Genomic DNA, 18,042 nt, shown 5'->3' with positions numbered 1-18,042 from the left:
GAAGAGATGGATATGAAAATTATTGTGTTAGAACCTTAGCAGGACTTGACAAATGATGGGCAGTTGTGAGATATGAATCAGAAAACACTTAAGAATTTTTGTGTGTGAGGGCACCTGGGTGGCTCAGTTGGTTAAGTGTCCGACTTCGGCTCAGGTCATGATCTCATGGTCCGTGGGTTCAAGCCCCGTGTTGGGCTCTGTGCTGACAGCTCAGAGCCAGGAGCCTGCTTTGGGTTCTGTGTCTCCCTCTCTCTCTGCCCCTCCCCTGCTCACACCCTGTCTTTCTCTGTCTTTCAAAATTGAATAAATGTTAAAAAAAAGTTTTTAAGAGTTTATTCATGTGATGCCATTAACAGAAATAGATTTAGAGGCAGAGTTTATTTTAAGGTAACTTGTAGCATGTCTAGTGTGAGCCATTTACCATGACATCAATGTGCTAGACTGAAGTTTGATGAACTCTCAGGGCTGGAGGTGAAATTACAATTCATATATGGATAGAGAATGTAACAGTGAGTGCGTGAGAATAATTGATACATTTGAGAGTGATTCAGCACAGGTGATGGAAAATAGTTGAAATTTTTAGAAATGACCCATATTTTGATGAGATGAAAAGGAGTAAGAACCAGAGAAGAGGAGAGAACATGAGAGAAATTGGTAATAGAGAGTTCTTGAAACCCCAGGAAGAAAAAGAACACCAGGAGTAAAATCCACAGTGCTAAGAGTTATAGGCATCTGTGCTGAAGACAAGCTATGGGAAGGTTAATTGTAACCTTAAAAAATTTTTTCCTGGGGCGCCTGGGTGGCGCAGTCGGTTAAGCGTCCGACTTCAGCCAGGTCACGATCTCGCGGTCCGTGAGTTCGAGCCCCGCGTCGGGCTCTGGGCTGATGGCTCAGAGCCTGGAGCCTGTTTCCGATTCTGTGTCTCCCTCTCTCTCTCTGCCCCTCCCCCGTTCATGCTCTGTCTCTCTCTGTCCCAAAAATAAATAAACGTTGAAAAAAAAAAAATTAAAAAAAAAAAAAATTTTTCCCACTGGTGATATGACCCTAAGCCAACTTTAAAGGCATGTGGGAGCAAGTAGGTAGTGACTATGATTTTGAAAACTCAGTGGTGATGGGAAAGGGAAAATGGGATGTGATCTGAGACAGTAAGAAAGGGGGGGGGGCACGTGTGACCTCATAATGCCCCTCTCCTCCTTCACAGTGTATCTCCTTCCAGCCAATCCAGCCTTTCACCGTAAAGCTGCCTAGGAAATTGAAAAGAATGAGTTCATACAGGCCGTTTACCTCATTGGCCTAAAAATTCCTCTTCAAAAAGAAAGAAAGAAATCTTTTGTCTTTTAGAACTACCAAAGGGATAATTTAGTCAAAGGGGGAAAAAAAATCTTTTTTTTTTTTTTTTTTTCAGGAAACCACTGAAGAAACTGAACCCAACAGTCAAGAAGATGAGAATGATGGCAAAGAAACACAGAAAGGGAATACAGAACTTGCCTCACCAGGTTTGTTTCCTAACAAACTAGTTTTAAAGGAAATCGTGATAACTGTTAAGATACGATGCCAATAGAGTCAAGAATTTCTCCCACTGATCTGTAGAGATGTAGGTAGAGTCAAGGCTCTACAATTGGGTGTGACTGTGCTGCCACCTAGAGACTTCCTGGGGAAATCCTGACCGTAGGATTTATCTGGCTACAGAAACAGGAGCCCATACATCTTTGCTACTGTGGTATTTCTTGGTTTTTTTGAAAGCGTATCTCCATCATCATAAAGATTATGTTTCCAAAAAACAGTTATGCTAATAACTAGGGGTCATATTTTAATACACATAATATCAATAGATAAGATATAAACCAAAAATACGTTATCAAAATAGACACTAAAATGATAAAGCTGGCAGTTTAATAAAGTAATTTTTTTGTTTTTGCAAACATAAAAACTGCCCACCCTCTTCTAATACCAAATTATTTTTAAATGGCATTTTATTTTATTTTATTTTATTTTATTTTTTATTATTTTTTTTTTAATTTTTTTTTTCAACGTTTATTTATTTTTTTGGGGACAGAGAGAGACAGAGCATGAACGGGGGAGGGGCAGAGAGGGAGGGAGACACAGAATCGGAAACAGGCTCCAGGCTTTGAGCCATCAGCCCAGAGCCTGACGCGGGGCTCGAACTCACGGACCGCGAGATCGTGACCTGAGCTGAAGTCGGACGCTTAACCGACTGCGCCACCCAGGCGCCCCTTATTTTATTTTATTTTTGAGACAGAGAGGGTGCATGCACAAGCTGAGAAGGAGCTGAGGGAGGGAGGGAGGGAGAGAGAGAGAGAGAGGGAATGGGAAAGAGAGAGAGAGAGAGACAAAGAATCTTAAACAGGCTCCACGCTCAGCACAGAGCCCAATGTGGGGCTCAATCTCATGAAAAATCAAAAGTCAGACACTTGACTGACTGAGCCACCCAGGCACACCTAAAGTGGCATTTTAAAATAAATTAAATAGGGGTGCCTGGGTGGCTCAGTTGGTTAAGCGTCCAACTTGGCTCAGGTCATGATCTTGCGGTCCATGAGTTCGAGCCCCGTGTCAGGCTCTGTGCTGACAGCTCCGAGCCTGGAGCCTGCTTCGGATTCTGTGTCTCCCTCTCTCTCTGCCACTGCCCTGCTCATGCTCTGTCTCTCTTTCTCTCTCAAAAACAAATAAACATTAAAAATTTCTTTTCTTAATAAATTAAATACCATTATTAAAAATTTTAGCATATGCTTTTTCCAAATAGATTGCACCTCCACATTTTGATATGCCCCTCACTCTAGAGCATACCTAATTCTTCCATATATATCAGAGAACACTTTATTTTCACTGCATTATATATACCACGCACTCATCAACACATTTCAATTATGAAAATGTAACGGTTAAAAGGGGCATTGAAATTCAAAAGAAAGAGTCAAGCTGCCACTCAGTCATTTGGAAAGAAAGTGTCTATAAGTATTCTCTCATCCAACCCACCTACCATAATATTTTGTGTCAACAGTTTGTCTCATGTCATGCTCTTCATATGGAAACTGACTCTTACGAAGAACTTAAATTTTTCATGGTGGGCTTCTTTACGTGTCTTATGTTGCTTGATTTCTTTGTAATGTCTTGAAAGAGACTGGCCAATTCTGGCATCTCGGCCTCTTCATAACTCTCGTCACACTGTAATCCAACTTCTTATGGCCCAGGCCAGGATACGTATTGGATGTATTTCATGGCAGTGCAGGGGAAATGGTCCTTCATGGGATGTCCTTCTTTTTTATGTCTCTGAATGTAACTCCATTTCAGAGCCACAGCATTTTACAACAACTGTGACTCGGTCCAGCCCGACTGTGCCCTTTGTGGAGTTTTCCTCGAGCCCCCGACTGAAGAATGACGTGCCAGAAGAAAATGACCAGAAGAAGCTGGAAAATGAAATGAGTGGAAAGGTGGAGTTGGTGCTGTCACAGAAGGTGAAGTACACCGTGTCCAAATTAGTGTGGCTTCATGTTGTAGCTGGCTTATGAAAGGAACTTATATCAGTGGCGCTTGTTCATAATGAGGATTTACTTTCTCTCCGAATCTATTCCTATCGTTAATCCGTATTTTCTTCTAAATGCAACTATACTACATGTTCTTTCTTAAAAAAAAAAAAAATGAAATGCGTATAGAAAGATACACACATTAAGTCACTTGGGCTGCTATAGCAGCCACAGGCCGGGTGGCTTGTAAATAACAGACGTTTACTTCTCACAGTTCTGGAGGCTAGAACTCCAAGATCAAGGTATCTGGTGAGGACCCACTTCCCAGTTCACAGATGACTTTCTTGCAGTGCCCTCGTTTGTTGGGTAGCGCGAGGGAGCTCTTTTGAGTCTCTTTTTATAAGGGCACGAATCACCTCTTTTTTTTTTTTTTTTTTAATTTTTTTTTTTAACGTTTATTTATTTTTTTGGGACAGAGAGAGACAGAGCATGAACGGGGGAGGGGCAGAGAGAGAGGGAGACACAGAATCAGAAACAGGCTCCAGGCTCTGAGCCATCAGCCCAGAGCCCGACGTGGGGCTCGAACTCACGGACCGCGAGATCGTGACCTGGCTGAAGTCGGACGCTTAACCGACTGCGCCACCCAGGCGCCCCACGAATCACCTCTTAATACCACTATCTCAAGGGTTAGGATTTCAACTTATGAATTTTGGGAGGCCACAAGCATTCATTCTGTAGCTATGCATTTTTTAAAACTTATATGTATATTTATAGTAATGTACCTGTAAATACATGACAAATCTGTCAAATAATATATGTAAACATATAAAAAATAATATATAAATTAAAAAATAGAAATAAAGCAAGAGAGGGCGCCCGGGTGGCTCAGTCGGTTAGGAGGCCGACTTCGGCCCAGGTCACGATCTCGCCGTCCGTGAGTTCGAGCCCTGCATCGGGCTCTGTGCTGACTGCTCAGAGCCTGGAGCCTGTTTCCGATTCTGTGTCTTCCTCTCTCTCTGACCCTCCCCCATTCATGCTCTGTCTCTCTCTGTATCAAAAATAAATAAACGTTAAAAAAAACATTTAAAAAAAAATATAAAGCAAGAGAGATAGCCACTGAAACCTACCTCTACTAGTAGCAATTGATACATATTGGTTTATATATATTCATTCAACATCTTTTAAATTTTATTTCAGGGGCGCCTGGGTGGCGCAGTCGGTTAAGCGTCCGACTTCAGCCAGGTCACGATCTCGCGGTCCGGGAGTTCGAGCCCCGCGTCAGGCTCTGGGCTGATGGCTCAGAGCCTGGAGCCTGTTTCCGATTCTGTGTCTCCCTCTCTCTCTGCCCCTCCCCCATTCATGCTCTGTCTCTCTCTGTCCCAAAAATAAATAAACGTTGAAAAAAAAAAATTAAAAAAAATAAAAAATTAAAAAAAATAAATTTTATTTCAAATAATTTTTAATTATGCAGTTATATATTTAAAAGAAAAATGTAATGGGCCTAAGCTTGCTTATCTGCAGCTTACTAAATATTCTCTCACATTTACCTGTTTTATAGCAATGATACTTCTGATGCCTCTGGACTTGCACAACAAGGAAACTAGAAAATTATTATTCTGATATAATGAGTTTTAATGTCTTGTTTTTATTAAATTTCTTCCTTGTTTAGATCTCATCTCATTCATACTAATTGGGTTTGTTTTGAGGCACAGTCTCAAAGTCTTCGTCTTTATTCCAGTTGCTCTCAACCTCGGCTACCCTTTAGAATTCAAAAAATACCAAGCATGCTCCATATCAAATAAATCAGAATTGCTGAGGGAAGGTCCCAGGCGTCTGTATTTTTAAAAGCTCCCCTGGTGATTCCAAGAGGGCCACCAACATAGACAACCATGGGCTTGCACACTGGCGTACTGTATGTGGTGACATTCCAGCTTTAAGAATTAACCCTAAATTTGGATTGGACATTTTTACCACTTCTAGTTCCAGTTCATTCGTCATTTGCTCAGCCAGTATTGACTGTGCACCTACTCTAAGCCAGGCACTGTACTAAACACTGGGTTTCAGCAGCAAACAAGATACAGCCCCGGGCCTTATGGAGAGGACAGTGCTGTGTCCTAGGTAGCACGTCAAAAATGCCTATTGTCTTGATGCCTTTGGGGGATTTCAGACTCCAGTTATTCCTCATTTTTATATATGGAGGATTAAAGAATGGTCTAGAGGTCTGAAAGTAGGAACTAAGCCATAGGAAAACGTTGGGGGCAGGCAGGATTTCCTACCTTTGCAGATTTGCCTTGTCCACATGACGCTTGTAGCCATTATTTCATTTTTATTCTTCCAAATGAACTTTTTTCCCACTTAAGTCTAAACCAGAAGGAAAACTGTCTCATCACTAAAAAATATTTTTTTATGAAACGAAGGAAACACAATAACTAAAAAGTATTAATCTGCATATCTCATCTGCCTAACCTCATCTGTGTGGCCCATCTTGAGACCACCAGGGTCATGTCTACCCTACTATGGAAAACACTGTTTTCAGGGGTTCTTAACTGTGTGTGTGTGTGTGTGTGTGTGTGTGTGTGTGTGTGTGTGTGTGTTTACATGTGTTTACCAGACCCTTTGGCATCTGGTAAACAGTATTCTCAAGATAATATTCTTAAAAGTATAAAATACACAAGATTACCACATTTTTAAATTTTTTTTTTTCAACGTTTATTTATTTTTGGGACAGAGAGAGACAGAGCATGAACGGGCGAGGGGCAGAGAGAGAGGGAGACACAGAATCGGAAACAGGCTCCAGGCTCTGAGCCATCAGCCCAGAGCCCAACGCGGGGCTCGAACTCACGGACCGTGAGATCGTGACCTGGTTGAAGTCGGACGCTTAACCGACTGCGCCACCCAGGCGCCCCAAGATTACCACATTTTCCTACGTACCAAGTGCTATCAAGGAGATACACCCCTTAAATTCTGTTCTGTGGACTCCAGGTTAAGAATCTCTACTAGTTGGTTAGCAGATGCAATAATGGTTTTGGATCCCAACGCTTTTTGTACGCCGTAAGAATCCCTCCCCTCTATTTTCCATCTGTGGAGTTAACACTTAGGAAAAAGGAGAAAGGTGATCACTGTGGTTGCAGCAGCTTTTGTCTTCTGACTTCTCTTGAGAGTGTTACCTTTATAAAACAAAGTGTTCATGCACATGGGCTGACCTTTTTACGTAGTGGTGATTTGGGGCATTTCTGCTAGTAACATTCATTTACAACTGAGCATCACTGAAACACTTTTTTTGTCAGTCTCAACTATGGAGGAAATGGTATAAGGTTAAGATTTGGGGCTTGTCAACTTTGGTAAATCTAAGCCTTAGCCTTTGCTGCGTATTTAACATTGAAGTTCATTGGGACATCTGGTTGACCTCTGTAATGCAGAATGAAGTGATTAACTGTTTTCTTCAAGATTCCATTAGGGCCAAATATATTATTCATAAAGAAAAATAAAATCCTACGAAGAAGAAATTATAGGCATGAAATCATCCTGAGAACCAAATCAGAGATCAGCTTATGATGAAACAAATGCTCTACAGCCTGACTTGCCCTGTTTGCTATCAAGTTAGTCTACTGGGAACACAGCCGCTAGCCAGAGTGAACCCGAGCAAGTCCTGTAAGCAGCCAAAAGGACACAAACTGATATAGCCATGCCCTTCCTTCTGATCTTTGCTCAGAGTCTACTGACTCTTGTTTTATTTTTATTTTTTTTTAATTTTTTTTTCAACGTTTATTTTATTTTTGGGACAGAGAGAGACAGAGCATGAACGGGGGAGGGGCAGAGAGAGAGGGAGACACAGAATCGGAAACAGGCTCCAGGCTCCGAGCCATCAGCCCAGAGCCTGACGCGGGGCTTGAACTCACGGACCGCGAGATCGTGACCTGGCTGAAGCCGGATGCTTAACCGACTGCGCCACCCAGGCGCCCCTACTGACTCTTGTTTTAGACATCAGTTTGGTAATCTGGTCTTTCAGCAGTTGATTGGAAGCAATAAGTCAGAAGGAAGGTGCTTCTTCCGCCCAAAGCCATTCAGATTGGGGAAAAACAAAATAAAATTAGATAACAATAAGAAGAAAACAATCTATTTCTACAAAGCAAACAGAAGAATTCATAAAGCTTAAAATTTTGAAACTATTTGCCATAAGGACAAGTGGTCTAATCTGCCTCAACAATCCCCTAATGGCTCCATTGCTAGGACACTAGTGGATGGTAGTTATTTAAAACAACACTTCTGGGGCGCCTGGGTGGCGCAGTCGGTTAAGCATCCGACTTCAGCCAGGTCACGATCTCGCGGTCCGTGAGTTCGAGCCCCGCGTCAGGCTCTGGGCTGATGGCTCAGAGCCCGGAGCCTGTTTCGGATTCTGTGTCTCCCTCTCTCTCTGCCCCTCCCCCGTTCATGCTCTGTCTCTCTCTGTCCCAAAAATAAATAAACGTTGAAAAAAAAAAATTAAAAAAAAAAAATAAAACGACACTTCTTTGTCAACAAGCAAAATATATTGCCTTTAATGTGCTCTGCATAAGTTTGTGGGAGGGTGGTGCACTGTCTTGAGAATAATGTCCACTAGAAGGTGATATTATTTTAATACTCAGCACTTACATAGTAAGATTTATTTTATCTTATGTGGAGCATCTCACTTTCTGATGTTACAAAATCAGTATTATGTAGTACCAAGAAGAGGATATGTGGTTGATTGATCAGAAAATAGTACAGAATGGTGTATAATCCCGAAGATAGAATATTATCTTCTGGGTTTGGAGAAAAGTGATCATCATGCTTCTATGCTCTAGTTTGATTTCTCTGAAAAAAATTGGCCTCTCTATCTTTTTTTAATGTTTATTTATTTATTTATTTATTTATTTTTTGAGAGAGAGAGAGAGAGAGAGGGACACACAGAATCCAAAGCAGGCTCCAGGCTCTGAGCTATCAGCACAGAGCCCAATGTGGGTCTCGAACTCACAGACCACGAGATCATGAACTGAGCGGAAGTTGGACGCTTAACCTACTGAGCCACCCAGGCACCCCAGGCCTCTATATTAATGTAGAAACACAAAAGAGTTTTGGGGAAGGGGCAAAATTTTCCATTTAAAAGTTAAACATTTGGGCTTATTGACTTATGTAATAGCTATGGTTCTTAAATTGTATTTCACCTGTGCAATTTTTAATGGAAAATATTAGAATGTTTCTGTTTGTTGCCCGTGATCCAGGTGGGAAAGCCAAAATCGCCAGAGCCAGAAGCAACCCTGACGTATCCATTTCTGGACAAAATGCCTGAAACCAACCAATTACATTTGCCAAATCTCAATTCTCAAGGTAAAATGAAAGAAATATTTTATTAGCTCTGCCTGTTCTCCTGGGCCCATCTGCAGTAAAATATTCTTTCTTTTAAAGGAAGACTACCTCCTTTATGTTAACATCCCTTTAGCCATGGTGTTTGCAAGAATCCGTGGTGGCTAAATTAAACAACTTCAGAATGGAAATCTGGGATCGCACTATGTGGCCCAGCCAGAAACCCGGCTACTGACACTGTTTTGTCAGCCCGGCGCTGTAGGCACAGTAGGACCTACACAAGTGTTTGATACCTTAAAAGAATTTTATTGGCTCCAAAATGTTTTTTAAAATTACAAAATAAAAAATCAATCACTTTAATAAAAAGTTTATCATCTTAATGGTTATGTCAACTTCATTAACTGTTAATTATCTCATCTTTACAAAATACTCATTTCCTTTGACAATTTGACTCCTTTGGAAGAAAATCAGATTTTCTTACTCCATAATAATTCCCGGGTGTGCATGACGATTACTGAGAAGTCATTCACAGTCATAGATTAAACGTGTTCTGCAAACTCCCCAGGTAACTCACAGGCCATGTACAGGTTGTGAATTTACCCCTTTACTCTTTAATAAGAGTTCCACTTGAATCTCTTTATCCTTGTGAAAAACTCAGGTGCCCACAACCACCAGAAAGGAGCCTTAGGGGTGTGAACAGGGTAGGGGAGTGTCCTGAGCATTCCCTGCCTGTTCTGCAAAACAGATAGACTACTGGGCATTACTGGTGTGAGTTCTCTCTCCAGATGTGAAAACAGCTAGAGTTTAGGAGGCAAGAGCGCTGAGGTTTCTTGTTTATCTTTTTTTAATGTCCTCTTCCCAGTACACTTTATAGATTTATCAGCTCAGGCAAAGAGAAGACGGTACAGGGTCATTGTGGCCGGGGATTTATTTTTACTTTTTTCTTTTCAAGGATGGGCAGCTATTTGGGGCCACAATTGGCAGAATCTCGGTTGGCTTCCTTTAGCCCTGGTTGATGGCTGGGTGATAAGGTGGGCTCTATTTGTATAACAGGAAGTACTTTGGAGGGAATTAATTAGTACATACACTGATGATCTCTGGTTCCTTAATGTGGAAAAAAGTTCAATACTGCCTTCCAAGCATTTGTTTTAAATTTGTCGGCCCTACTGTCCTGAGGGGAATTGACAAAAATAAAGTCTTCTAACTGGGCCAGCAATTGACCATATTTAGACAGGTTTTAATCCTGCCCTATTTCTACCACTTTTTAATTGTGTGGAGAAGTAATAGAGAGAGGAAGTATATATTTTAAGCCATCTTTTTTTTTTTTTTTTAATTTTTTTTTTTCAACGTTTATTTATTTTTGGGACAGAGAGAGACAGAGCATGAACGGGGGAGGAGCAGAGAGAGAGGGAGACACAGAATCGGAAACAGGCTCCAGGCTCTGAGCCATCAGCCCAGAGCCTGATGCGGGGCTCGAACTCACGGACCGCAAGATCGTGACCTGGCTGAAGTCGGACACTTAACCGACTGCGCCACCCAGGCGCCCCTATTTTAAGCCATCTTAATTAGTTTTCTTGTCTCACATGTTTTTACATTCTGTTACCTGTTGTGCATTTCAACTTTGCGAAATGTGCTGTTAATTAAGGGACTTTACATCATGCTTTATCTAAGTTGAATGATAAAAAGTAAAATTTAGCGGCACTAGAGAATTTCAAAAATTAGTCTTCAAGATAGAACTATATTCGATGTACGCTTGTTCTGTACTCCTGTCCGGTTCACGGAAGCTGTAATGACAGCTGCAGGCTCTGGAGACAATGCTCGGGTTTGAATTCGTGCTCATCTAGTTCTTAGCTGTGTGATCTTCCCCACCAAGATCTCCTAATCTCTTATCATCACCTGTAAACTGTAAAATGGAAACAATAGTACCAACTTCCTAAGAGTTTTGGAATAATTAAATGAGATAAACAAACAAACAAAAAAAGTGTTTAGCTCAATACCTGCCCCAGAATAAGCGCTAATAATATAATCTGGTAGTTTCAGAATAGTAGGAAGAGAAGTACAGAGCAAGATACCAGACAATAATAAGCTATTCCTTTTTAAATTTATTTTTAAAGGCAATGTAATGTACTTACATATATTTTTGAGAGAGAGAGAGAATGAATCCCAAGCAGGTTCTGCAGTCAGTGCAGAGCCCAACACAGGGCTCAGTCTTACAAACTGTGAGGTCATGACCTGAGCTGAAGTCAGGAGTCAGATGCTTAACCGACTGAGCCACCCAGGTTCCCAGTAATAAGCTATTCTTAAATGCTTGTCTTAAAATACGAATGGATACTGTAAAGATATGGCTTTAAGCAGTAATTTTCAAATATGAGTACGTGCCAGAGTTCCCTACAGGATTGGTTAAAACACAGGTCCCTCGTTTCCATTCCTACAGTGTCTGAGTAGGCCTGGGCTTGGGCCAGAGTATTTGCATTTCTAACAAGTTCCCAAAGGTGATGTTGATGCTGGAGATCCAGGGACCACACTCTGAAAACCACTGACTTGAAGTATGTGTTTTAATTGCTGACCAAAGACATTGTCAAGAGAGTAATACTTTGTTTACAGTGAATAAATTCCTATCTTCGAGAAGAAAAGGCCTCTAATAAATGTAACCTTAAAAGACAGAATTTGTCTTAAATTGGGAGGGGAGAGGGAGAAGTATAGGGCTTTGCCCAGATATAAAAAGTCAGAGGGAGTGGGAGATACGGGCTTCCAGGTATGGAATGAGTAAGTCACCGGATGGAAAGAAAGTACAGCTCAGAGAATACAGTCCATGGTATTGTGACAGTGTTGTGTGGTGACAGATGGTGGCTATACTTGTTCTATGTGTATGTGCCATAGCATACTGTATAGGGTTATCCATCACTGTGTTGTGCATGAAACTAATAGTGTGCATCAGTTACTTCAATTTAAAGGAAAAAGTCAGTGGAACTATGTAAGTGACTAGTCTGTGGTCACACATCAAGTCCAAAGAAGCTATACATTTAGGATCAGGAATCTTGGAGCCATATCTAATACTCTCTCCCTTAGACAATGATATCTCCCCCATTTCTACAAACTCGTATGTTTATAGACTGATTTACAGGCTACTGAAGATCTGGTGGTAGGCCCTAATGATATTTCACAGATTCCCCCTAAGTGCACACACACACACACACACACACACACACACACACAGGGAGTCTCTTTTTCATTTATTTTTCTTTTATTATTTAAAAAAAAATTTTAATGTTTATTTATATTTTTGAGAGAGAGAGCATGAGCAGGGAGGCGCAGAGAGAGAGGAAGACACAGATTCTGAAGCAGGCTACAGGCTCTGAACTGTCAGCACAGAGCCCGACGTGGGGCTCAAACTCATGAACTGTGAGATCATGACCTGAGCCGAAGTCGGACACTTAACCGACTGAGCCATCCAGGCGCCCCATAAGTAGCCTTTAAATAATCTGAAAACATTCACAGAATACATTTGAAGGTGACAGTTTTCCTTTTCTCAACTATCTCCCAGCAGTTCAAAGATATATTTGTGTTTTGGGAAAATACGTGCACATTTTAAAACTGATGTCTTTGAACTGAGAATGATGTGAGAGTTGCACAGGGCCCAGTTTAAGGATGTAAATGCTGACCATGAGCTTGTGTCTATACAGACAGACATCTACACATCCTTTTGCTACACACATGCATAACTTTGGCCTCAGACTTCCATACATACGCTTTATAAAGGATAGAAAAGAATCATTGAACTGATCTCTGCTGTCTTTTATACTTTCCCAGTGTTCTCCAAAAGCAATTTAAACTGTGCGTTTTGGTCTTGCAGAGCGTATCATCCTATCATTTGAGATTTAACTTTTAACAGTATCACCATTAAGTATGCGCCTATAAAATTTCACCTAACGCCAAGGAAGACCAACCACGGCAGGAACTGTCCCATTTCTACTGGCTTTTGTCCATGTCTTCAGGTTTTGTATGAGTTTTATTGGGATATTTTGTACTCTAGAGTCCCTCCTTCTCAACTCTTGTATCGACTACAGCCAAACGTCCTTCAGTACTTGAGAGCGTGGTTCTATCGAATTCTCACCCCGTCCTCATGGTTTTCTGTTTGTTCTGTTCTGCCATCTGATCTAGAGTCGCCTGGCATTGCCAGTGTTCCGCTTAGAGTTCAGAACTCTTGGCGACGTTCCCAGTTTTTCTCCCAGTCAGGTAAAATGCATACTGGGTAGCTGTATCTCTTTTGTGCAAAAATCCATGTTGGGGGCAGCCGATACTGTCTGGTATTCTTCATTTCTGATTTCAGAAAAAAAAAAAAAAAAACGCTTGTTTCTGACACACAGTTAGCAAAGAGCTGGTTCTTTGGTAACGGTACCAGTTATACTAAAATTGGAAGGAAATGCATAGAATTTTATTTTGATTTTGAAAATCTAAAGACATAATATTCAGCTCTTTCTTTAAAAAAAAAAACAAAAAAATAGGCATTCAAAATCATTTTTTCTGCTCTTCTCTTTTTTTTTTTGTAAACAAAGGTTAGAAGTATTTGCCAGGAACCGGTAATGGTTCTCTTGTTAACTGTGTCCCTCTCTTTACTTTCTGGATGGTGTCTGGCCTCTCCCTGTATGATAATTCTCCATGTCAGACAGTGAGGGAACCGGGCAAGCAAGCTGGAATGCAAGGGGCATTAAAAACCAGCACCTATAATTTTTGCTTCTCATAGTCTAGTCTCTGGTGCTAATTGATGTGCTCAATCATATGACACTGGTCATAACTCCTTTTGGTGATGGATACAAATTGCTTCAAGGGTCTGCTTTGTTATGATCTTCTAATGCTCTTGGCTTACCAAAAAAAAAAAAAAAAAAAAAATTGATCTAAGGCTGACATAGGAACCACCCTCCACTCAGAGGATCAGAGAGAAACACTGTTAGCAGCTGCTTAATCTTTTTTTTTCCTTTTCTTTCTTTCTGTACAGTGGATTCTCCAGGCAGTGAAAAGTCACCTGTAACGACACCTGTAAGTAGCTGTGTGCTTTTAATTTATAAAGTATTTTATTTGCTTAAAAAGAATTCAATCAAAAATGGACTCTAAATGATTATAAAAGAATAACTAAAAGTCTTGTGTAATGCTCTCAGGTGCAATGTGAGGAAAGACATTATATGGGTGGTTTATCCTTACACAGAGTTGTGATATGCCTGGAAACAAAATAGTAAGTGAGTTAGGAAAGAAAAATCTGATGAAGGTGACCATAGGAATTAGTATTAAAACATGCAGCTCCTGTCAGCATTCAACATCATTGTTTTAACCGAGGGTAATACTTCAATACTTGAAATAGTGTACCGTCGACAGACAGGGCGCAGCTAAAACTCCCTGGGAGACCCACGCTGCCCCTGTTCACTCCTTTTCACAATGAGTATCTTGAATAATATTAACTGTGTGTTTAGTTTTCAATATTTTCTTTCAATTACATCAAAAAAAGTCAGTTGCTAAAAGTAAACATTAAGACACATGATGCTGTGGCAACCGCTTGCTGCTGAATTGTACGTGAACGCTCTCTGTAGACCTGACTTTTCTCTGAACTGCGTGTTCCCAGTGCTGGGCCTGGCACCTTGTTCAGCCTCTGAAACTCCACTGGCTTTGGAGACTTCCTCGGTGGCACAATAAACCGTAGCATTTCCCCGGAGCCCCCGAGGTGTAGCCACATAATCACCGCTGCACCTCTGTTTCCAGATTTACTGACATATGACCCTGCAGATGTTATATAACTTCTTTGGACCTTATATTCCTTGATTATGCAATGAGATCATAATCCCTCCTTTCAGGATGTTGTGAGCTTTAATCGAAATAATTACATGAAGCCTCTAACACAGTGCCTGATCCATGAACAAATCCTCCCAGTGGCTAATCCAAAAGGCCCACCATAGCCAATAGGAATTCTTTTTTTTTTTTTTTTAATGTTTGTTTATTTTTGAGAGAGAGTGTGTGCAAACGGAAGAGGGGCAGAGAGAAAGGGAAGCAGAGGATCCGAAGCAGGCTCTGTGTTGACAGCAGAGGCCAATGCGGGGCTCAAACTCATGAATCGTGAGGTCATGACCTGAGCTGAAGTCAGATGCTTAACTGACTGAGCCATCCAGGGACCCCGCCGATACCAATTCTTATCTATAGGTACATTGTCTCACTCTGAGAAGTCCTGAGTGTCTGTGCAGAATGGGGAAGGGTCACACAGCCCTAAGTATTTCCAGCCACATTCCAGAACTAGCAACCACTTGTGCAGGCTGAGTCTTCAGCCAATACTGGGAATCTTGAGTTTCTCAGGAAGCTGAGTATCCTCCCGGTGCATGGGAACCCCCAGAAGGATCCCAGAGGTGGCGTCCTTGGCACATTAAGAGTATACGAAACACATTGATTTCCATCTTAATTTACATGGGAGCAACAGAGTCATATTGTTCTTGTACCCCTAGGCAGGGGTGGAGGGGAAGGGTGCCCTGAAGAGATACGTCCTTATTTCTGGTTTATGGAAACTAGAACAAGAAAGAAACAAATTACTGACCTATATAAGTGAATTCTCTGAAAATACCCACCCAAATTTGACATTCTTTCAGTGATAGCTCTTCATAAACAGAAAAATAAGTGACATTTGAAAATAAGAGAAGCTTGAAGAGGAACTAAGCTTGGATTATGCTGACCTCAAAAGATCAGAACGCTTGCAGTCAGACTTGGAGTGGCCTGGCTCAGCGTCTAGAAAGGGGAGAGAAGGAGATGCATTCCTTGGCCTGAGGTGATTCCATCCATCTATTCAACAAACATCTGTTGAAGGCCTAAAAGTGCACGGTCTTGTGATACTTAGGGGGATAAGGGTCCTCTCTGCCTAGGAAACCCCAGGCCAAAGAAAGTACAGATTTGTAAACAGATAAATTATAGAACAAAGTGGGCTAAATGCTCTTCATTCTGACTTTCTCTAGCAGCTGTTAGATCTCTTTTATGATAGTTATCACACTGTCTTCTGGTGTCATTTATACATTGGTCACTCCTTCACAGCCACCCTCCCCACACACTCAGTTGTGAGCTCCACAAGGCTGGGACCCTTGGCCAGCTGGTATCCCCACCTGGCCCACACTGGTGCTCAGCAAATAGTCACCAAAGGAAGGAGCGGGATCACTTTGCTTTCCCTTTTGTTTATCACGCAAGTATCTTCCTCTTTATCTTTCTTCCTCTGAAGACACTATTTTTGTCTTCCTTTTTAACAAATATTCCCTATTTTCTTCTGTGCTCAATCTCCCTACCCCACACTGCTCCCTTCTGTCTGCTCACACTTTACTTATTCTTGCAATTACTGCCTGGTAAAATCTGAAAATTGAATAATTCCTAATTGTTGTTCTTTTTTCCACCACGATTGGACAGACTCTCCCCACTGGACTCCCTATGGCTTTGTTCACAGAACCACACCCTTTTCCTTAAAAGACAAAGAAGGGTCATTCCTTCGAGAGGTGTTCTGAACACTTAAATGGCTTCTCAGTTTTAGGAAAATGCCAAGTGGAGCCAACCTTTAACACTGTTAATTCCTAATTTATTATCTGGAATCCCATTTGGATGGCATTTTATGATCATCCAAGGAAATTTGGGAAATTTTGAATTATATACAGTTAAATATCTTAAATAGCTTTTCTCCTGCATAACTTGTCAGAGCCTTTACTAATTGCAGTATGAATCCCAAGAGTGGTGTATAGGAAATACATTTCCCTACCTGATTTGCCCACCTTGCCTTGATTTTTTATGGGTATCATCCTAACCATTTGCCGGTACCATAGCAAGAGTACCAATGGAGGCTCACATTTCATGTGTCTACATACATTAAAGTTATAAATATTTATCTTGTTATAAATCAAGCAACACCCATGGCTGGCCTGCATTCTCAGCCTGGAGACACTTCCTTGGGCCAGCTCAGCCCTTGTCCACCTAAGTGGTAGCATGGATCTGTTGGGGGCAGGGCAGAGCCGAGGGTGAGCTGGCCCAGGTATCTTGGGCAGTAACTAGACCCATCTAAGCCTCAGACAGAACTGACCCTGTCCAGCTGCTCAGGCAGCTCAGGTAGATAGATTCTGTCTGCTGCCCACCACCCCCAGGCCCTCCCCCTCCTCTCTAATTCCGCCAGCCTCATCTTGCTTTTTTCTTTCTAGATTCCTAGACAGTTCTAAGTGCTTCCCCAAACCAGCCCATCAGAATAGAGGGAAGGGAAGAAGCACAGTTAGTGGGGAACGTGGTTTGCTTTGGCACCTCCCCCTGGGTGTTGGGAGAGGCCAAGTTTAAATGCCGCCGGTTTCCCAGAGGCCAGCTGTGATCTCTCTTCCCCTGTGGACCTGCTCCGTCTTGTATATTGTGTGACCCGGTTGCCCACTTTGGTTCTTGCATCCTTCTCCCGTTATTCCCATTCATTCATTGCTGCCAAACTCACAAAACCCTTAAAAAAAAAAAAAAAGAAGTCTTTAAGTTTGTATGTTGGTTATTCGGCACCAGGGCAGGGACTCCCTCTTGCCTGAATCACAGGTGATGCTGGTGAGCATTGGTGAGTTAAATAACCCACTTTAGAGACAGCTGTGATGGAAAAGCAATAGCAGCATAAAAGATGAGTTTTGGGGGCTCCTGGGTGGCTCAGTCGGTGAGGTGTGCGACTTCGGCTCAGGTCATGATCTCACTGTTGGTGAGTTCGAGCCCCGCGTCGGGCTCTGTGCTGACAGCTCAGAGCCTGGAGCCTGCTTCAGATTCTGTGTCTGACTCTCTCTCTCTGCCCCTCCCCTGCTCGTGCTCTGTCTCTCTCTCTTAAAAATAAATAAACATTAAAAAAAAAAAAAAAAAAGATGAGTCCTATAGGGGACACCTCGGTGGTTCAGTCAGCTAAATGACCTTGATTCAGGTCATGATCTCACAGTTCATGAGTTTGAGCCACTTATGCTGACGGCTCAGAGCCTGGAGCCTGCTTCAGATTCTGTGTCTCCCCTCCCTCTCTCTGCCCCTCCCCCACTTGACTCTGTCTCTCTCAAAAATAAATAAACATTAAAAAAAAAAAGATGAGTTGTATAGTATGGCAAACACCACTTCTCACAAAATACAGTTCTGCTGAAATTAGCATTCCGATTTGCTTGGACCAGGATCGATACGCAGAATGAGTATCTCATGCTTAGAAGCGTGCATACATTTAAGAGATCACTTCTAAAAGAAA

The 18,042-nt window shown here is 41.8% G+C and overlaps 1 protein-coding gene across 17 annotated transcripts in view; it reads left to right on the top strand.

The window, feature by feature from the left end:
- The window catches only part of LIMCH1 (LIM and calponin homology domains 1), a 331,834-nt gene that overhangs the window by 289,754 nt on the left and 24,038 nt on the right, over positions 1-18,042 (top strand). For 14 of the 17 annotated variants that reach the window (XM_086705163.1, XM_086705162.1, XM_086705161.1 and 11 more), the window contains 4 exons: positions 1,406-1,496; positions 3,310-3,473; positions 8,723-8,828; positions 13,801-13,841. In XM_086705163.1, coding sequence (XP_086561289.1) covers positions 1,406-1,496; positions 3,310-3,473; positions 8,723-8,828; positions 13,801-13,841 — 402 coding nt within the window. Of the gene's footprint in view, positions 1-1,405; positions 1,497-3,309; positions 3,474-8,722; positions 8,829-12,965; positions 13,041-13,800; positions 13,842-18,042 lie in introns of all 17 variants that reach the window. The other 3 variants (XM_086705160.1, XM_086705164.1, XM_086705168.1) reach the window with 1 other exon arrangement.

Source organism: Puma concolor, chromosome B1 (genome assembly GCF_028749965.1).
Source record: "Puma concolor isolate L17-30 chromosome B1, mPumCon1.1.hap2, whole genome shotgun sequence".
In the NCBI taxonomy this organism is placed as follows: Eukaryota; Metazoa; Chordata; class Mammalia; order Carnivora; family Felidae; genus Puma; species Puma concolor.
This window is presented reverse-complemented; position numbering and strand designations above follow the sequence as displayed.